Source organism: Lissotriton helveticus, chromosome 3_1 (genome assembly GCF_964261635.1).
Source record: "Lissotriton helveticus chromosome 3_1, aLisHel1.1, whole genome shotgun sequence".
Classification (NCBI taxonomy): domain Eukaryota; kingdom Metazoa; phylum Chordata; class Amphibia; order Caudata; family Salamandridae; genus Lissotriton; species Lissotriton helveticus.
In genome coordinates, this window is record NC_136061.1 from 633,514,810 (window position 1) to 633,536,942 (window position 22,133).

Sequence of the window (22,133 nt, forward strand, 5' to 3'; positions counted from 1 at the left end):
GAAAAAACACTTGAAGGATTTAAAAAAAGGCTGCAATTAAATATGTGTGTAGAATAGAGAACACGGCATCTTACAAGAAAGTACACATTTCGAAGAAATTGACATTTTCAATTTCCCGGAAAGAAGCTGTCCTCTGAATGCGGGTCCCCCGTGCGCTCCTCCCACCGGCACACCCACCCATGTGGAGGAGGCTGGCTCGCTATGAGCTAATGATTCCTGACGCTGTGGGTGTGAGCGCACGCTCTACATAAGGCTGTGCCAGGCGGGGCAGCCAGCGAGTGTCGGTGTGAAGGACAGCAGACTGACATCAAGGCAAACACTACTACACACCAGACGTCAACGCGGCCAAACCCACGGGGCTGACAGAAGTCTGGAGGCAGGTGACCCCCTCGGGAACAGAAGAGAGCACAGGAGCAGAGAACGTCTCCTGGGAAAGAAGAGACACCTTGCGGGAAGACTCGGGACTCACAAGAAACTTCAGAAGCAGAACAGACTCTTTGGGTGACAGTGGTCGAGAGAGGCAGGACACACCCTCGCCCTTTTTAAAGACAGAGGACCGTGGGACAAGCGGACAGAACACGAGGCGGCATCCTTGGACGTGTCTCGTTGCTACAGCCACAGGTGAGGAGCTGAGACGAAGGGCGTAATGTGCGGGGAGGGGGCTGGAAGGGGGCGGCGGGGACAAGGGGGGGGGGATGGCAACAGCCACGGAGAGCAACACCCTTGCTTCATTGAGGTCTTGATAAGGAAGAATAAAAACCACTTCTAATGACAGGACACAGGAGGCGCAGCAGTCTATTCTGGAGAATGTTCCAGAAGGCAGCATCCTCTCGTCTCAGGCGACAGCCGCCTCAATTCTCAGGTGACCTGGTTGTTTATTCTTGAGACTGTCTCAGGTAAAAGCCTCTTCTGGCAACAGTTTCAGGAATAACTTCAGCCTCTTCAGGAAAAAAACAAACAGGTGGCACCTGTAGTTACAGTGTCAGAAAGCACAGAATGGTGTCTTCTGGTATCAGAAGGCACATCAGCATCTTCTGACAGAAACACTAGGAGGCAGAGGCTTGTAACAAATGTCTCCTAACACACATCAGCATCTTATTGAAAAAGTCTCAGAAGACGTATTCTTCCGGAGAAGGACTGGAGAGGCACATATTCTCGAGATGGCCTTGGAATGGCCTGGAAGTCTCGTTCTGAAATTGTCTCACGAGAAACGTCTTCTGGAACAGATCTGCGATGATACATGGAGGTTTTTTTTTTCTTTTAGGGATCAGTTAGTAGCCAGAGCCTGTTCTGGCAAAGAACTATAGAGGCATAACATCCTTTCCTAGGAAAGGTCAAAAGGGAAGTCTCTTATGTAGACAGTATCCACACATATCACGGTTTATTCAGGAAAAAATTGCATACTTTTTAGAGACAGGGTCAGTAAAACTTCCCAACTTCTGAAGATGGTCTCCAGTGGCACATAGAGCATACACTGTTTTTTGGAAACACAGGACTCATGGGGCATAGGTGCCTTGGTGTTAGCCTTTTCTGTATGAGGTATTAAAAAGTATCCTCTTCTAAAAAGAAAGCCTACGTATGCACAGCAGTCTCTTATGGAGAAGGGTTCACTCAACAGTATATTCTGGATCAGGCCTCAGGCACAGCTGCCAACTCTGCTATTAGGAAGATCGACAGTACCTTCTTCAAATGACAGAGGAAGCTTCTTCTAGAAATGGTTTCAGAAGGAGGTGCCTTCTGGAGAAGGTCTTGAGAGGCATTCCTTTGGAAGAGAGTCTTAGAAGGCACAGAATCTTCTGCACAAGTTCTATAAGGAATCTTCTTCTGGAGAAGGGTTACAGAGACAGATACTTCTGGAGTTTATTCCAGGAGATGGTTCTTTGTTTTTAGAGAAAGGTCATCTTTTTATGGAAGGGGTCTCAGAGGAAAACCTCTTTTGAAGATGGTCTCAGGACAAGCCTTAACTAGAATGGTCTCAAGACGCTTAGTTTATCCCCATGGAATCAGCACCAAACAATAGCGAAGGGGCATCTTCTGGAATTACAGTCAGGAAGCAGGCTAAGTGCCTTCTTATCTTTTCTGGAAACAATCTCAGAAGGTGCCAGAAGACACTTATTTCTGTAGAAAATATCAAAAGGCACAGGAGTCTGTTCTGGTGAACATCTTATAAGGCAGCCTTGTCTGGAAAAGGTCTCAGAATGAAGGCCCTTCTGGAGAAGTTCTCAGATGATGGCCTCTCGTGCATAAGGTTTTGGGAGACCGCGCACCCTGGCGACCCATTAAGGGGAACACTATGTAACTCTTTTTGAAGGCTGTGTCTGTTTTTGGCTCCTATGACACAAAAACTGACAACTGTGCTCCTGGTGTGGAGAAAGCTATTGTCTGTATTCCTGTGTGTATGGCAAGAGCAGAGTGGCGCCGTTAATGAGCTGAAGTGAATCCAGAGCGCAGGGAGCCTGCATTCCCCCAACCCTCATAGGTTATCAAGCCATTCCCAATTAGCCCCATCACCTTATGGGAAGTGGCATCTCAGTCTGGGCGGTGTTGCATCTGGGGAAAGGGATTTTAAAACCTGTGCTGTCGCCCAGGTAATCCTATTTCGTCCTCTTAACCTCTGGACCAGAAATAAACTGAGAGGTAGAGGACACGCTGGTCTCCACTTATGACTGTGCCTGATGTTATCAAGTGAATGTCTATTTTCTGTGTGCTCAAGGGTGACTCTCCTTATAACCAGAGGCAGAGCACTTTCTTTTACTGTGAGACACTGACTTTTGTAGCAAGTCAAGGTTGAATTCTTCAGAGTTGGAGTACAATTCCCTGAAGGACATGATCAATTAATAGACCTATGGGCGGAGGCGGCGACGTGTTTGCCAGTAACCTACTCACTCAGTAATTGTGTCAAAAATAGATCATTTTTTGCCGTCAAATCCCTTCATTTGAAGTTTCTTTACAATATCCATAAAGGTTTGAGCTAGGCACAGGGGCTGGTTGGAGGTGGGGGTTGATTACACAGTATGACCTCGAGCAGGGACGATGCGGGAAGCCTTTTCCTGGTTACTGGTTCAGTAACTATACAAACTCTGTATTCAACTGCAGGTTAGGTGCTTGTTTGAGTAGAACTTATGGAAATGTTTCCTGGTGGCGGGAATCTGACCCGTGGGGGAGGGAGGGTGTAAATATTGTACATGGGTGAAATGAAATCTCATCATTATTTGCATTGTCACAATATGCAACATGTTTTTAGTGTACGCCTTTGCATACATTCTGCACCATTGGTACACCTGCTACTTTATAAGTTTGGAAGTCCATCTGAGCTGAGCTCTACCGCTGAATACCCAAACTTGTCAAGAGTACTTCTTTCGTAATTGGTGGTGTGAAGGTTGGGGGATGTTACAAATATGCGCACAATGAAGATCGTAAAGGTTTTACGAGGTTTGAATTATAGAAACGCACATGTTGTTTAGTGGCACAGCCAGCCAGTGTATGTTTGGAAAGACCCCTTCTTTTCAGACCTGGTACCTCTCATCGGAGGTTTTTCACCGTCCACCTTCCTCTCAGCAGTTTTTGTTCCTCCCTGATTATCTGCCTGCAGCAGCTCCTGCTCTCTGCGCCGCCTCTCAGCCGTTCATACCACTCTCACCTCTCTGCAAAGCCTGCACCACCCCAGCCCTACCAGCTGCTCAAGCTGTCTGTCCTATCCTCGGCTAACCCCAGACTCCACTATTCTCCATGTGTGGCCCCGCTCTCTGACGTGCAGTCAGTGGATCACCTGGGCGCTAAGCGTGTGAGAGCTGCTGCACTCTCACGCGCAGCCTGCATTCCCAGAGACCATGGAGAGAATGAGCCCAGCCCCAGCCTGCCAATCCCAGTTCTTCCTCGCCCGGTAGAGCCCCTCCCTTCCCACCAGCAGCCTCACCTTGGAAGCAGCAGGTCTTGCGCGTGAAGTAAACAACCCCGCGTCCTCCTCGCCATCCAGTGCGCCTCTTTGGAGAGATTCCACGCGTCGTGATGTGTGACGGACCGTGCAGTTCTACGCATGTGCAGAGTTCTCTCCCGCGTGGAGCACCTCTCAGGAGTTGGCCCCCACCTTGAGGTCGAGAGCCCCCAGCAGCACCATCTTGCAGCATTTTCCTTTTCAACCAAGAAGCTCCCCCGTTTCCCTGAAATAGAAACCACTCGCTACCAAACTTAAGTGCCCCCGGGGCCAAAGTGTTCTTGATTCTTCGTCTAGGGGGCACTTTCCCCTGCGGACTTCTGGTCCGTGTCTGGTTGGTGACAGTTTGATTGGAATGGTGTGAGCCAGGGGAGCGGCGAGACCTACCAATCCCACCCTATCCGTAGTACAAATGAAGTAAATTCCATTTTTCGAGCCTTTCACTGTGGCTCACCTCTACATTGTCACTTCCTAAACCTGAGCATCTGGCTCAATTCACTCCAGCACCCAGGTTCGGCGCCCTTACATCCACTGCCCAGCTCACCACCCACACAATCACTGTCCAACCCTACCTGTCATGCACCCACTGTCCGTCTGCAGCACTCCCAACACCCAGCTTCAATTCCATAAAATCCACTGCCCAGCTCACCTCCCCCACAATCCCTGCCCCAAACCTACCTCTCATGTACCCACTGTCCATCCACAGCACTCCAACACCCAGTTTCAGCGCCCTCACATCCACTGCTCAGCTCACTTCCCTCACAATCACTGTCCCAACCCTACCTGTCATGTACCCACTGTCCATCCACAGCACTCCAACACCCAGCTTCAACGCCCTAACATCCACTGCCCGGATCGACCACTCTCACATGCACAGCCCTGCTCCACCACGCTCACAACCACTGCCAAACCATAGCTCTTTCACATGCCCTGCCTGGCTGCACCACCCCTACATCCAGTTTCAGTACCCTCACACATGTTACCGTTCTCCACTCACTCACATACACGTGCAAACCCCACCGTGCTCAGATCCACTGCACAACTCCATTCCACTCGCAGGCCTTCCCTTTCAAACTCCTCCACTCTCACACACACAGGTCACTTCCTCTACTCTCACAGACCTTCAATGTCCTTCTCCACTACCCTCACATGCAGCTAACAACTTTTCTACTCAACGTCATGTCCGGCCTGCCCCTTTCCACTATTCCCACATGCACTGCCAACCACACCATCACCCTCATGACCCCAAATGCCGATTAACTAAAAGTTCCACGACATTCATCGGAATTATGCAAGAAGAAGAAGAATTCATTTATTGGTATTTTCTTAGGGCAAAAACGCCCCTTCTTGTCCAAGATGGGCACAAGGATGCATTTTGCGCTAAGAAATAATGCTCAATGCAACAGAACATGAATAGTAACAGGAGCAGACACTTGTTTTTGTTAAGGGTGCTCTTGCGTTAGCACTTTTCCTCGACTATTCCCTTAATTACATGAGTGGATTCACATTATTTTCTTTAATTCCACATCAAAGTGTAATGTGGAATTGCCAAAATTATTCCAAATTTCCTATAGAGAAATTAAAATAACTCCCAGGCCTACTCTTCTCCACCTGCACATACCCCCTACTGTCAGGTTCCAAAAGACACATTTATCCTTCCTCAGCTTGTTCAATCACCTTTCCTGCTAGAGTCAGTCCCTAAACTCCATCACACCCAGATGCTGCCCTCCACTGCGGTTTGACCCCCCACCATGACACCCCTGCACTGCGTGACTCCACTACATCGCCTCCACCAGCTCTTCCCATGCCTCCCTCTTCATCCTCTGACTGGTTCTAGTACCCCCCCCCCCACACTGCCTCTCCTCCTTGACCCATTAATGAGCTCTTGACGTCCCCCGCAGGCAGCAGGCCGAGGTTCACAGTGACCCTAGTATTGCTCACAGAGGCTGACCCGACGTCATTGATGGGCCAAGGGTGGAGGAACAGATGAAACCTGTGGTGTCATCACAGGGTTAAAGGGGAAATGATGTCACGTTTGATATCCCAGACATTGTTCTGAATTTACAAACATGAATATTGATGCCTTTTTAGGCAGATAATCGATTGCTACAGCCAAGCTGTGGTGGCCACGCGATGACAGGCTCTGAGATTGAATCCACCAAAACTACACGGACCATGATCCCATCTCAACACTGCTCCTCTGTAGGACATGTTACTGCAGCTCAAGACTGCGAAACCCTCTTATGGAGGGCACACTAAACGTTAGAGGTTGTTAGAGGGAAGTAGCCAGATCTACTCAAGGTTACTTACCAGTTAAACTCAGAGCTGGCTTCAGCGCTGGTGGCGTCCAGTGCGACAATGGTTGTTGGTGCCCCGCAATGACCGCCTCTGCCACGAATTCCCTCACTACCACCCTTCAACAGTGCCCCTCCACCGTCCATAACCTCTCTCTCTGTCTCTCAGATGCATTTAATTCGTTTTATAGCGCCACTCATACCAGGGCATGGTGTCAGAGCACTTTACATCACACACACTACACAGAGATAATCAATCATAGATTTGCAACTCACTGTATAGGAAATGTTACATACGATAGAGGACTACAAGGTGTAGGAGTCACATGTCATCCATACTGGTAGACAGTATAGTTTAGGAGGCTTGGTCTGGAGAAGCACAAACTCAGATTTTAAAACGTCATACCATGGTTGAGGGTTCTCTTTAATAATCAGAATTAATTTATATCCAAATGAAGCCTTTTTCCAACATTAGGATAATGAAAGACGGGGGTAAATCATAGCGATCTAATCTATACAGATGCAGGATGCATGCAGCTCTTTGATGACAGTTAATAGCTCACTGTTCTATGTTAGGGTTATTAATTTATAAACTGCAAGTAACAAAACGACCTCTCAGACAAAAGCAAATACCCACTTACCTATTTACATTATATGGACTGTGTGATCTGCATGGTACAGGATTTTTGCAGCAGGCATATTAACCCTCTGTGCTACCTTACCATGAGTCAAAACGTTGACTAGACAAGCCTCAGATCTTTCTGTAGGAAGAAAATAAATCACAGTTATCGTGGCATTGTTATTGTTGTCTGAATATCGCCAGAGGTCAGGAACGCTGGCAGAAGGTGCTTTTAAAACCAATATATACTTGCAAACACAACGCCCCCATCTAAAGTCAGCGCCTGGTTAAGGAGGGATAATACAGGAAAACCAATAACGGACACTGCAGTTGTCAGAACTCCTGGCGTGTTTATGTAATTGATTGTGTTTTTCTCTATGGCATTCCTCCACGTTACGCCGCCCGACCTCCGGGATGTGGGCCAGAAGGCTGTGTCTTCTCCTGAATATTGACTTTGGTCAACTCTGAATCAAAATGCCTGTGTTCTGGAGGGGACTGGTGTATGTTTCTTATATTCCTGTTTTCCGTAATAAACATATTTTAAAAAAAAAAAATGTCAGCGCCTGGTGCGTGCACCGATCACACCGCCCTAAAGCCAGAACTGGTTAAACCATTGATTAAAGCACATAGTTTCTCATAATGGTGTCCCTTACGTTCCATCGTAGGGTTTATGGAAGAAAAAGCTGATATCTCAGGTGTAGTAGGAGTGAGAAAAAATTATTGTTTACCGGTGTGACATTTAAGTGTGAAAGGGGCATTTATAAATGGCCAAAAGTGAGACTGGTGCTCCAGCTGTGTGTCTTGAGGTTAATGGGACAGAACATGAATGAATCCGAGCATTGAAAGCACTGACCATGCCTGTGCTCCCTCGCTCTTCCATTGGGTCCATGGATCGCGTGCCTTGGCTTCCATCCCTATTCTGGTTCTGTAAAAGCCACAAATAGAAATCTTCGCTTACAGTGTGAGACGAGGGACTCAACCAGTTCGATAGGCACACTGAGCTCTGAAGAAAGACAAATGCAGGCCAGTAGACTGTCCATGTACACAAACCTCATTGCTACACCAAAAGAACAAGAGCATCAGTCAGGCTAGAACTTCATACTGTTGAGGCTTTCACAAACAGTAGGATGGGAGTGGCATTAGGTTCAAAATGCTGGGTGGTAGCAGTGGAAGCCCCAGACTTTAGATGTAGCGCACTAAAGATCACATGAGTTTCATTCAACATGAGCACATCCGCCAAACTTGTCAAAGGAGTGAGAAGTTCTGTTTCTTAAGGACATTTCAACTAAATGTTGTGTTCAAGAAGTGCCTTGCAGATAGAATGATGAATAAACTGCTAAAAAGAGGATCTCGGGATTAGTCATATACTAAGTAGGCTATCAGGTGGCCTTATTATAAAGTACCTGGGAATAAAGCTCTTTAAAAACAGGCATTGGAGACCTTCAGATTTATTGTATTGTCATGTCTAGTGGCTAAATGTTTTATCATGAAACTTTAGTATGCAGAATATTCTGCTTGTTTCTTTTTTAGTATATTATCTGGATTTAGGAGCATTAATACTGATGACTTTCTGAAACACACCCAGTACATTGCTGTTCTTGTGCTTTCTGCAGTTAGGTCTGCAAACAAACGTTTCTCCATTCCTTGAAGCCTGGGTAGGCCATTGTGTCCGGTACTGAGGAGGCTGGTGCTGTGAGAGAGGTCATCACTGGTGGAAAAGTGGGCGCAAAATGCTATCAAGTGTGTCAGATTCCATGGAAATGTTGACAGTTTTCATGGCTCATCTTTTGCAGGTGCTGGTGTCATCCACTTTGATCAGAATGAAGTTCCTCATCCTTAGTGTCCTGGTGTTGTGCCTGACGGTGGATGAAGGTTTTTTTGTCCGTGGCCCCCGTATTCGCACACGCAGGGAGCTGTCGCCAGGCCTGCACACCCGTGGGATACGGGACGCTGGTGGGTCATACTGCCAAAGGAGGGATGCCTGCTGCCCTGGCCGAGACGACGCCTGCATCGTGCCTTACCTGGATACCATCTGCTACTGCGACCTCTTCTGCAATCGCACTGTCTCCGACTGCTGCCCCGATTTCTGGGAGTACTGCCTGGGAATCGACCCCCCACTGCCCATCCAGAAAGGTATGTCATCTAAATAATCCTTTTTAAAAAATGCCTCAGGGCTCATCTGCCTATCTGTAGAGAAGGCAAACGGGGCAAACCAGGAGGTGCCGTTGAAGCAGTCTAAGTAAAAAAAACACCTTACTTTCCTTTCCACGCCCCATTAATGAAAGTTACATTCATCCTTCCCCTTCGACCTACAAGAGGCGACATATGTTGATCTCTTCAAGGACTTTATTACAGACCTGTAAACCCACCCTGCGGCTCCCCTGTGGTAGATTGGTGGATAGCTCACCGCCTACTACGCAGACTCCCGCTGAGCATAGGTGGCGGTGGGCGGCTGCGCGTGGCTGCATCCAGCCATTTGCCAAGGGTACAGAGTGTGATCTCGCGTGACTTCGAGAACAAGCGGCAACCAGGAGGGAGTGAAGCAAAGCGTTACAGACCGGAGCAGTTCAGCTGAGGGTTCTGCAGTTTTATGGTTCCCTCCTGAGCTGTACTGATGTTCCGGAGGAAAGGCGGGGGAGGGGAGCAGGGCAGGGGAATGGGTTTAAGCAATACGTTTTCTCCACGTGTTTACATTATAAAGTTACAAGCTGGTTAAAGCAGAGCTGTTCTTATGAGATAGGATTACCAGTCATGTGGGGCACATGTTTTCCAGTTCTGAGCTCTATTACAACCCATTCCTGGGACTGGAGATAAAGCGTCCCAGTGATGTTATCTGGTAACCCTATGCTAGAAATCCTGAATTTATTCAGTGATTTAAATGGAAATATAGGAGTGCAGGTACTCACTATTTAGAGTACCGGTTTGCTTATGAGGAGTGCTGATGCTCCCATTAAATGCATTGGAGCAGTGCTGAGAAGTGCAGGTACTCTACCTTTCAAGTTAAAGAAGTGCAGGCACTCAGTAGCGTACACTTAAAGCACGTATTTTATGATTCCCTCACTGAGCTGCACTACAGGGTTTGTGTGGCAGGGCAGTAAACTCGGAAGGGCGAGGCGCAGGGGCATGGGTGTTTTTCCTCTACATCTTTACAATACAAAGTTCATATTGCCTATATCATTTATGCATTAATTTGTATGGCAATGTATAATACATGGTCACAGCATTTTTCCCGCATTTTTTATTTGCAATGATTCTCTTTTAAAACTGCAAAACGTATACGTGTACCCTGATGAGATGCTGTTTACAGCTGCTTGTTCTCAGTTGCGCTGGCACCAACTCGTCAGACTCATCCACTGAACTGTATTCCGAGAGGAGGAGGGCCCCAGTGGGAGACAGGCACTTTCCTTTAGCTCTGCAGTACAGGGAGTGGCAGGCAGTCCTGATCAGGGGTCTCCCACCCTACAACCTGCCAGCTCTGATTTATCACCTCTCAACAGTGAAGAAGGCAGTAGCGGCTGCTCTTCATTACAAGAGGCGGGGTGGGGGAAGTGGCGGAGTTGGGAAGAAGAGGTAAATAACACAAAAAAAGAAGGAAAAAAAGCACTTACCTGCCGCTGCCAGCCACCATCTCTGGGTTCTTTTGCGCCAGTCCCGACTCAAATTTCCAACGGGATGGTGCAAACTGTGCAGGCTCCTAGTTGCCAATGAAGATGCTGCTCTCACACTGGTAATACAGCATGAGAGCAGCCCCGTGATTGACCTGAGGGAGCTGGTTTTATGCTCGTTCAGGTACTAGGAGCCTGTGCCTATTCTCCACCCGGCTGTGCAGCACAACTTGGGTGGAGAGAGATCTAAGTGTGCATGATGGTTTGGCCGGCCTTGGACAATGCCAAACTGTCATGCGCGCTTACAGTGTGCACTACTCCTGCCGTATCTTCATGGCCCCACTCCGTCTAGACTTGGTTGGCTCTAGCGAGAGCGGAAAGAAGAAGTGATAATAAAATGCTTTCTTTATCCTTTTATTTTTTTCCCGTTTCGATCAGCTCTATTAGGGCGGAGGAGCACTGCTCCCCCTGCCACCACCCGCAAATGAAATAATAATAAAACAGATTTTACTCCCGTTTTATTATTGTTTTCTTCCCCTGGACCTGCCCCCAGGACTCTGACGAGTCTTGGGGGCAGGTCCAGTGGAAGGACACGGTGGTGGGGAAGTGGGGGTGCACTCCCTTGTCCCTTCTCTGGTCATGAGGGTTTGGCCAGCAATTTCAGGCCGGCCAAACCCTCAGGCGCAGTGAAGCTTTCTCCAGCCCCAGCTACGTTGCTGGGGCTGGAAAAAGCAGGCACAGACTCCCAGTCTGCCTGGAAGCTCAAAGTCCCAGTGCTCAGGCCAATCCTGATGCTGCTTTCATGCAGCCTCAGGCTTGGCTGCAGTGCCTTCTGGGAGCCTGTGCCTGGAAGAGCGCAATTCAGCAGATGGCGGTGGTGATCAGGTAAGTAATTATTATTATTTTGTTCCCCGATCCACCCTCCCACCCCTCCCCAGCTCCCTCCTCCAGCCTGCTCTACCACTTTGGCAGGGGACGGGCCGCTACTGGCTCTCAGCAGGGGGAACAAAGCTCCTCTGAAAGAACAGAGGAGCCGCCATTGGAACAGGCCTGGTCAGTGAGTGTGTTTTGGGATAAAATCAGTGATGAAAAGATCAGTGGTTATCGCCTGGTCCTGACTGCCTTAGTCCCGGGCGAGCCACTGAAAACTCGAGCTAGGCTTGAGCCAGGAACCTGGCTCAACTCAAAATTCTCTTGGACCTTCGAGCCCAAAACGAGGCAAGCGTTCATGTGGCTTCTGCCTGTCACCCAAACTCTAACCTAACTCATCAAGAATTAAAGAAAATATTAGCCTTTGATGTAAAACAGGAGAGGGAACGAGATACCCGTCAAGTGGCTGAAAGGCACAATGTAAAATCAGAAAACCTGGGATTGTTCCTGGCTCTCCCGCATGACTAAATTGTATGATTCTAGGCAAATACTTTATTTCACCGTATTTTCTCTATCCTTATTGCATTTGAGAACACTTTGAAATATGTGGGTTTAGTGTGTGTGCTATAAAATAACCCCTCTTGTGTCTGATTTAAATGTACTATAAGGCTGGTCCATGTAAGAATCAAGGCCACATACAGGGGGGCTGACTTGCCTCTTAATTTGCCAATGACACTGTTGTCATGGCTGGGTGGCAGCATGAATATTTTTAAGTTCATGTTTAAAAACGGCCACTTTTAATTCATTCCTCTGAATGCAGTGATATATTCTGATGTACTAAAGAAATACACTTTTGGTAATTTTGAAGAATCCTTATTATATTTTTATATAGTGTTCTTTGCAGAGGTTACATGACAAACATGTTCAGGGCTCGGCTCCCTCGTGTATGGGTTCGTAGAGCCCAGAGACCCTCAGCTCAGCTCTGGCTCGACTCTCCATTTTAATTGAACTCGCTCAGGAGTGAATGAAAAGGCCATTTTCACTGCATCAATGTAGCCGTCTTAACATGACACCTGCACAAGGAAAGGCATGGCTGAGGATGCTGCAGCCTGCCCTCCTGTACCACTCGAGCATTGAAAGGCCTATGCTTCCACATTCTGAGTAGCGCTTAATGATGAACCCCGTCTTACAACTCCTAGAGCTCATATCACATGGGTAAATAATGGAAGTATCCGACATCTCCGCAGTCCCTTAACTCACCACAAGTATCTTGCCAGTTTATGCTTTGCACAGTGCAGTGTAGAATGTATGTGGAGTAGGGATGTCTGTAGACGAGTCGGGGAGGAGGAGCAGCGGGGGTAGACAGGCAGTCCTTTAGGATTGACCTGCACATATCCCAATTTTTAATAAATGTCACCTCTCCTTTAACGGCCCCTTCTATAGTATCCATCTCTACCGATTCCGTCTTCTCTGTCCACCCTGAATCTCTTTTCTCATTCCTTCTGTACTTAGAGTCCAGTTGTTAGGATTCCTGTTCACTTCTCCCTTCCTTGTTCCCTCCTTCCTCTTCTCCCTTTCTCTCTTTCCCTCTCCCATTGCTTTACCTCTCTCCACTCTCCTGTTCCCCTTCAGCAATTTGAAGCTGCCGAAAGGCACTAAATGCTGAAGCAAACAACATGAAATGACAAAGTGCATGCTCCCAGGGCACATTTCAGGGGATTGCCGGGACCACAGGTAAATAACCCGGGTGCAAAAAGGTTGGATTGTTTCTGTAGTTTAATTTAGGGTTAGAATGTCCAGTTCATGGCATGCTTTCCTTTTGGGGGAAGGAGGGGGGGGGGTGAGGGGGGACGGGAGGGAGGCGGGGCAATCCAGGTTCAGCTAGTTGCTTCTGGCTGGCCTGTAATGCCCACGCTCGGATTGTGCTCCTGAATAAAATTGCATCCTTTCATAGCAAGCTTCATGGGCTATTTCCTCTACAGACAGAGGGCCTGATATAGATTTCGGCGGACGGGTCACAACAGTGCCGGATATCCTGTGCACCGAAATCTAAATGCCTTTATTTCCTATGGGATCTAGTGTTCCCAGTCCATCCAGAAATAACCGAAAAGGACATTTTCATGTTTTTCAGATATACACGTCACTGCGATGGTGCTGTAGTTTGAGGTAGTTTCACTTTCCATAAGATACTTTTTGAATTCGGTTTGCTAATATCTTTGGTGCTGTTTGACAAATCTGCATGAAGTTTTGCAATTGCTTAACAGAGATTCTGTACTTCAAAATTGTGCAGATAGAACACATAACAACAAGGTCCAGCCGAATTCGTAAAATGTATGGGACAACAATGTGTAGACTGGGCCTCTAAGGTCTAATTAAATGTATGTATTGAACGCTTGAGATTCGTTTTTTACTTTAAAATGTAAATCTAATTGGCTGAAACACATTTTTTCCCCTGTCATACTTGGACGGTCGAGTATGATTCAACAACGACCACAATCTAATTTTCTGTCAGAGATTGCCATTTTTCCTCTGGGTGAACATGTGAACGCTCAAGAAATGTTCTGGAACCCATACTGTGGAAAAACACAGGGCCAAGAAGGGTTCATGTCCGGACCAGTAATGGAGGGAGGGAGGGAATAATCAAAACTGATGGAAAGTGCCTTCTATTTAGCAATAAAATATGTAAATGGTGATCTAGATTCGAAAACTTCAAAAGTGGTATATGTACTCATTTGAAAATGTGTAAACATTTAAACAAAAAAGGAAAAGAAAATCAACACAATTGTAAAGAAAACAAACATGATTCTGCTTGAAGGGTTTTTGAGATGGTGTTTGTGTAGGTTGTGCATTGTGAGTTCTATGGCCAATGAGAGTGGACGCAGACTTGAGACTCAGTCAATGTACTTTAGGCAGTGCCTGCTGCTCATGACATTACCTGAACTTGGTGTTCAAGGCTGGAGGTCGTCCTCACGATGCCTTTCTGGCATAGGGAGTTTATTGGTTTTTGGCATAGATCATGGCTGAAATTCTTCTCCCAAGAGGCGGGAGCCCATTTTGGGGTTATTTACCAGGGCCTAAAGCACAGGAGTCAAACAGAGTTACCTTAAGGATGTTCCTATCCTTTTGGACAGCTTCCACTTCTTAGGTAGGCGGTGCTGAGCTGCACATTGCTTTTCTATAAGGGGCCGGTGTCTACTCTTCGGGACTGATGCCTTTTTTCAAGAGAGTAAGCTGAGTATCTCAACAATCCTGATTCTCAGAGTTCCTCTTAGACCTAAGACGGAAAAAGCAGCCCGCGTGCCTGCTACAAGGCTTGGTATCACACTCAGGATGGACAACCCTGACATACTGTTAGACTCTCGGGGTCACAACGCTTTCTTATGCTTAATGAACAGGATGAAGTCCTGTTATCTGGGGCTGCTTGACTTCCGCTACTTTTGTCCCCGTCCATAAAGCTACAGTGAGTTAAAAAAATGACAGACTGGAATGCTTCCCAGAGTGATTGATTACCAGTGGCTGAGATTAACTGAAACTATTTGCAAATCACTAGTCTGATTGTACTTCTGATCTCAGAAGGAATTGACGTTTTCTAGATTTGGGGACAAGGAACTCTGCATTTCCCAACCAAACACGAGATGCAGTCTTTGGCCAGCGAGCAAGCCCGGTCAAGAAGCCCCTTTCCCGGTTCAGAGCAGAGCCTTTGAAGATGTTCTGGACGTTGCAGGTTTGCCCTCCATGACCTTACTGAGGAGGAACTCCAAAGCATTCTTGGTCTGGTGTCTCAGCATTTTCTTGGCTTCCTATTTGGCTGCGAATTGGTTTCCTGTTGGCAGACTCTGGATTTATCTGGGCTCAAATGCTGCCAATTTTCCAATAGTAAGACTGTGTGTTTATGACTATCTTGCTGGCGCCTGTAATGTCTGCCTTTCAGTCCCACAAGGGCACAGGGGCATCAGGTCTGGCAACCATTGTTTAATCAATGGTTACGCACTAGCAAAGGCTCTCTGCCTAAGACGTCAAGGTGAGCAAGCAGAATGCGCATAAAGCAGAGAGCGAATCAGAGGGAGTTTTATGGAAGAAGAACAGATACCCTTACAAGCACCAATTTCACTATGCAGACCACCTTTGTGCGTCTGAGTATTTCTTTCATTTTGAGTGTTTATCTCAGCACAGACTAAACCACAAGGCACAAGGGCTTTGCTAAGGGTCATACGACACACCTTCATTCAGTAATTTTTTTGTGCAGGGAATAAGAAACATCAATAACGGTATACAGAGTATTTGTCAAAATATGGGCAGTGTAGCGTTCTAGTGGTCCGAGGGTCTCGGCTGAGCCCCGGAACCACTTGCACACATTGTAACACCTTCAGGTCAGGCGTGACCGGAAGGGTATAAATAAACGGGAGGAAGTCGCTCGGGACCTACTGTCCAACAAAGTTCATAGTTGTGTCAGTGTCCCTTACATTTATTGCTCCGCAGCGATAGCTAGCCCCTACATTTTGGCGGACGAGGGCGGGATCGTACATATCCCTACCTGCAGGCGACGTCTGTGGTGAGTCCGGATCCGGAACGACGAGTGGCCCGCGAAGTCCTCCCTGAGGGCGTCGAACCTGTCCCCACCCGAGACTGTGTGGCGCTCCTCAGCCCACGAAGGAAGAAGGCAGCGAGAGGGAGACATCCCGGTAAGCAGCATGAGCAGGAGCTGCGTTAGGCACCGGGCGGAGGAGAAAACGAGGGTGAGGCTCAGAAACGCCTCAGGAGCCGCGCAGAGCACGCGCATGCGCAGAAGCAAGGTCCGGCGCCTGACTAGACCCCAAGTACGCAGAAACTGACAGGAACACGAGCGCAGAGCAGCGCTTTCAACAGCAAACGGGGAAAAGCATCGGCGAAGCCGATTTTAAGTGTAAAGAAACCCCAGCTGCCCAAAGCACATTACTAGAGGAGAAAAAAAAACTTAAAAAAAAAAAAAAAAAAAGCATTGGCAAAAACAATAAAGTGAGAAGCAAAACAGACTGTTGGCAGCCATATTTTGGAGAAAAAAAAAACACAACAGAGGGACACATTAATGCCAACAGGCACTAGCAAAACCTACAAACAATCCAACAAGCATTGGCAAAGCATCAACAATCATTTGAAAGGCATCACACTAAAACTAAAAGGGACCATCGGCACCCACAATGTCTGACCTACCAGAGGAAAATGTGAGAGGAGGCCCTTCTGGTAATGCAGGTAATGCTGTGCTTCCACAAAATGCAGCAGTGCAGCCTCCACCCCAACAACACGTACCAGCGCCGATACCAACCCAACACTCATCGCATGCGCAAGTGCAAGCATTACCACCATTCAGTGGACTGGCAGACCCGTCGACGGCGGCACCTAGGTGGGCTACATGGCTAGGGAGACTAAATAACTATTTTATAGCCACCAGGGAAAAAGATGAAGAAGTGAAGCGTTCACTACTGCTTCATTTTGGTGGTGAAGAAATATATAAAGTATTTGCACACCTCCCGAACACTGGAGAATCGAACAACTACGATGCCGCAGTGCAAGCTCTAAATGCCCACTTTGATCCTCAACTTAACCCACATTATGAGAGATTCAAGTTTAGGCAGTCCAGGCAAAGGGAAGGAGAAAGCATGGATGCATTTCACGCCCGTTTACGTGAACTGGTCAGCACGTGCGCAGAGGATGATTCGAATAAAGAAGTCACAGCCCAGCTCATACAAGGGTGCAGAAACAAACCCCTAAGGACGCTGATCCTCCGCCAACCAAAGATCACCTTAGAGGAAATCCTCCTACTAGCAAGATCGTATGAGTTGTCGGATGTACGCTCTTCAGCAATGGAAGCAGTCTTGAACGCCAACGCGAACAACGGATCGACAATCAAGGAAGAAAGGGTTGATGCAATTAGCAAATCCAGCCGCGGTGGAAGAGGCAGATGGCCAACCAGAACGCAGAGACAACCACAATGTGGCTACTGTGGGCGTGAAGCACATGAGGCAGGGAGTTGCCCAGCACGCGGGAAGACCTGCTCAAACTGCGGGATCCCGAATCATTTCTCCAGCGTATGCCGAGGAAGAGGCCGAGGAAGAGGATCGTTCAGGAGGAAGTCACTATCTGGGGCGATCCGCCAGCTGGAAATTGAACAATCACCACGAAGCGTGAAATCGACATACCAAAGGTGTGACAGGCTTGATGATTCCTCGGAAGATGAAGATGGTGAGTGCTACTTCGTTTCATTCACAAATGAGCTGAAACAAAGACGACGGCCGCAACCCAAGTGCAACATACTCATAGATGGGTCCCCGACAACCGGGGTGATAGACACAGGCGCTACAGTGAATGTCATGGGCATCCAGCACTATAAAGCTTTAGATCCTAAACCAAAACTGGTTCCATCCAAGGTCCGAATATTCACATACGGCGGGAAAGAGCCACTCCCGTTGCGAGGCAAGATGGTAGTACAGGTAAAAGCGGAAGAACACGAAGTCACCACAACATTCCACGTGGTGGACAAAGAAGCCGACCTCCTAGTTGGAAGCCACACGGCCGAAGACCTACACCTAATTGCATTCGCGAATGCCGTCAAAAGCATCCAAGTTGACGAGTTACTACAGCAATTTCCATCGCTGTTCAAAGGGTTGGGCATGATCAAAAGACCGCCAATAAAGTTACATATCGATAAAACAATACAACCCATCGCCCTCAGGCATAGAAGAATACCCTTCCATCTCAGAGCAGCAGTAGAAAAGGAGCTAGAAAACCTAGAAAAACAAGACGTAATAGAAAAAGTCACTGGTCCAACCCCATGGGTTTCGCCAATGGTGATCGCCGAAAAACCTCGTCAGCCTGGGAAGATACGCATATGCATAGACATGCGCATGCCGAACAAGGCCATCAAACGAGAGAGGCATATTACACCGACAGTCGATGACATTCTAGCTGACCTCAACGGAGCACAATGGTTTTCTAAGCTCGATCTCAATGCCGGATATCATCAGCTCCGGCTAGCGGAGGAAAGCCGTTATATCACAACATTTTCCACGCACCTGGGCCTGCGACGCTACAAACGCCTGAATTTTGGCATCTCGTCAGCTGCCGAGATTTTTCAAAACACTGTTAAAGAGATCTTATCGGGATTGCAAGGCGTATTGAACGTCAGCGATGATATTCTCATCCACTCAAAAACAAGTGAGGAACACCACCAGCGACTACGCGCAACACTCAAACGACTATCAGAGCACGGTGTCACACTCCATCAGGAAAAGTGCAAGTTTTTCCAAAAATCAGTGGAATTCTTTGGATACGTATTCGACAACAACGGAGTAAAAGTGGATCCCCGCAAGTCACACGCTATAAAACATGCACCAGCCCCATCCACAGCGTCAGAGGTGAGGAGTTTTCTAGGGATGGCGCAGTATTGTGCCCGGTTCATCCCTGGCCTAGCCACCATAGCAGAGCCGCTTCGCAACCTGACGAAGAAGGATGCACTTTGGAAATGGAGTACAGAAGAAGAGAACGCATTCACAAAAATTAAGGCAGCTCTGTTAGACACAACAACGCTTGCATATTTTGACACCTCCAGAAAAACGGAGATCCTAGTCGACGCTAGCCCGGTGGGGCTAGGAGCATTATTGACGCAGGAAGCAGAGCCAGGTGTGTGGACCCCGTTGGCGTTTGCCAGCAAAGCGCTAACAGCCACAGAGTCCCGGTACTCACAAATTGAAAGAGAAGCGCTGGCAGTGAAATGGGCCTGCAACCATTTTCATTTATATGTGGCAGGATGTCCATTTCGATTAGTCACTGACCACCAGCCACTGATTCCACTGTTCAGAGGAACCGCTCCACATCCACCACCTAGGATAGAGAGGTGGGCAATTCAAATACAACAGTATCAAATGGACCTAATCTACAGGCCTGGTGAAAAAAACCCAGCTGATTTTCTGTCCCGTCACCCAGCTGCAGATGGAATGGTCCCTGAAGAACAAGAGACCCTGTTTGAAGAAGAAATCAATCTCCTGGCTCAGAGCGCATGCCCGCAGGCCATGTCCATTCCAGTGATAATTGAACATTATCTTCAAGACAAAGTGTTACAAAAGGTGGCAAACACCATACGAACAGGAACATGGAATGGATTCTTAAGGGACAACAATGACTGGTCAGAAAATGAGCGTTCTAGGATAGGCCAAATATGGAAAGTTCACAACGAACTAAGCATGGCAAAGAACGGACTGATTCTCAGGGGACGCCGCATAGTACTACCACTCAGCTTGCAAGAACAAGCCACCATGTTAGCGCATGCAGGACACCAAGGAACGCGGCGGATGAAGAGCCGAATGAGAGAGAAAGTGTGGTTCCCAGGGATGGAGGACAGCATTGACACCCTAGTAAAGAACTGCAGACTGTGCCAACTCACCAGCACTCCTGAAAACCCAGCGCCTGTCATCACAGAGGAACATGCCCCTACACCCTGGTCTTGGGTTAGCATGGATTTTGGGAGTTTCCCAGATGGGAGAACAACGGTTGTTCTCATAGACTCATTTTCCAAATATCCCATCGTGGAGTTAGCTGAATCCACCAGTTTCAGAAATGTTCAGCCTATATTGAGCAAAATATTCGCCATGTTTGGTCGTCCCCAGATCCTTAAGACGGACAATGGGCCTCCTTTCCAGGGGAGTGAATTCCGTGACTTTATGAGTACACTAGGGATCAGACATCACCGCATAACACCACAGTGGCCGCAAGCCAACGGTGAGGCCGAAAGGTTCATGCGAACCATCAACAAAGCATTAAGGATAGCAAATATTGAGGAAATCAACCCAGAATCAGCACTACAACAGTTCCTAGGAGAATATCGAAGCACGCCACACAGCACAACACAGAGAACACCGTGGTCGTTGATGTTTGCAGGGAATCGGCAAGACAGTCTCCCGATGACAGAAGGCTGGGCACCAGAACCGTACAAGTCCAGTGAGACTCAGCGGAGGAAAAGACTGAACAATGAACGGATCGACAAAAGGAGGAGAGCACAGAGTAGAGACCTAGCACCGGGAGATACGGTGCTACTGCGGACACGAAGACCCGGGGGCAAGTTCAGGACACCATACGAGCCCGAACCATGGGTCATCAAGGACACCAAAGGCACTGCAGTTACCGCACACAGAGATGGAGAGGAGGTGACCCGCAATATATCCTGGTTTAAACGCATCCCAGCGGAATCAGCAGAGGCTGAAGAAAACGTTGAAAGCCACAATGATGACCAGCCAGCGGGACGGTGTGAAGAACAACCCAGGACAACATCACATGAAGGGGAACCGAATCTACCGGCACCAGTATCACCAGTGCACTTGCCTGTGCGAACAGCAACGCCAGCGAGAGGAAGACAGATGTACCATCTCCGACCTAACCCTAAGCCCAGTCAGAGACTAGCAGAATATATGTGCTACTCGTGAACAATGTATGAACACAGCAAACAAGGACTAACTTGGGAAGGGATGTAGCGTTCTAGTGGTCCGAGGGTCTCGGCTGAGCCCCGGAACCACTTGCACACATTGTAACACCTTCAGGTCAGGCGTGACCGGAAGGGTATAAATAAACGGGAGGAAGTCGCTCGGGACTTCCTGTCCAACCAAGTTCATAGTTGTGTCAGTGTCCCTTACATTTATTGCTCCGCAGCGATAGCTAGCCCCTACAGGCAGGACTTTATGACGGATAATTATTTGCAGTGTTGATTTAAAGAATGAGAGTGTGGATGTGAACAGCTCTAGGGAAATAAAGGTTAGACTAACATCACAAAAAGAGGTGGTGCGGTCTAGAAGATATTACTGGCAATTTTAGATAAAGATTTGAAGGAGAATGAGGTGTCCCTCAAGCACTTTTGAAAAAAGATGCCGGTTGGTGCATCTACATTATAAAGGAAAGTAAGCCTGGCCTGCTATTCAAGTGGCTGTTTCAATGAATAAACAGACTTCAGACCATTTATCTTTTTTGCATGGTCTGGGTAATTTAATTACCAACGTTTTTTTAAAAAGAAGAAACTTTCACAAATTCAACGTTTTTCCAAGAAGTGTCAGTGGAAAGACACACACCACCTAATTCCGTAGTTTCAAAATAACATAAATTACATACATTGTGAACATAATAAATTGCATTTATTAAGACAAAATATTATGAAACAACAAAGCCAGTCAAAGATTTCAACCATAAGCAACAACCACTTTTCGTAGTGCATCAAATTACATAGAAAATATAGGGGTTGTTGCACTCCTAGGTTAACATTTTTAGATCCAATTTGCATAAAATTCAACCAACATGCTACATCTGGATAATTATTATTTAAATAACCCAGCAGTAAGGAGAACACCGAGGCGTTTCGAATCCCCTATTTCTTTATGGGATTCTCATCAGGGCTGTAGACTGGACAGGACATTTTCTTCACTTTGACTTTTAATTCAGGGAATAACTCTGAAAAATATTTGAGCAGAGGTTCTGTATGAGAATGAGTTTTGTTTGTTATTTGCTGGCACGTCTAATGCGGTGAAGAAGGAAGGAGAAGTTAATTAGGTTCCTTCTATGTTCAGAGTTTAGAGTTTTACTCTGCGTTCAATAGTTGCAACATTGTTGCAATGAATCCTGAGCTCTTACTCTGAAACGAACGTGCATTCATCTCACAGCTGCTGCTTGCTTTCCCTTGGTGCATCTACAGCATCATGGGGCATATTCTCAAGGATTTATTGGCAAATTAACAGCACCATACCACAGCCAAAGTGGCGATAAAACTATCACCCCATTCACAAGCTGGTGCTAACAAC

The 22,133-nt window shown here is 47.4% G+C and overlaps 1 protein-coding gene across 1 annotated transcript in view; it reads left to right on the forward strand.

Annotated features, from left to right (window-relative positions):
* The first annotated feature begins 208 nt into the window (after nucleotides 1-208).
* TINAGL1 (tubulointerstitial nephritis antigen like 1) overlaps nucleotides 209-22,133 on the forward strand; it is a 158,499-nt gene continuing 136,574 nt past the window's right edge. Inside the window, exons 1-2 of the mRNA XM_078680640.1 lie at nucleotides 209-621; nucleotides 8,641-8,980. Of these exons, the coding sequence (XP_078536766.1) occupies nucleotides 8,668-8,980 (313 nt within the window). The 5' untranslated portion in view covers nucleotides 209-621; nucleotides 8,641-8,667. The remainder of the gene's footprint in view (nucleotides 622-8,640; nucleotides 8,981-22,133) is intronic.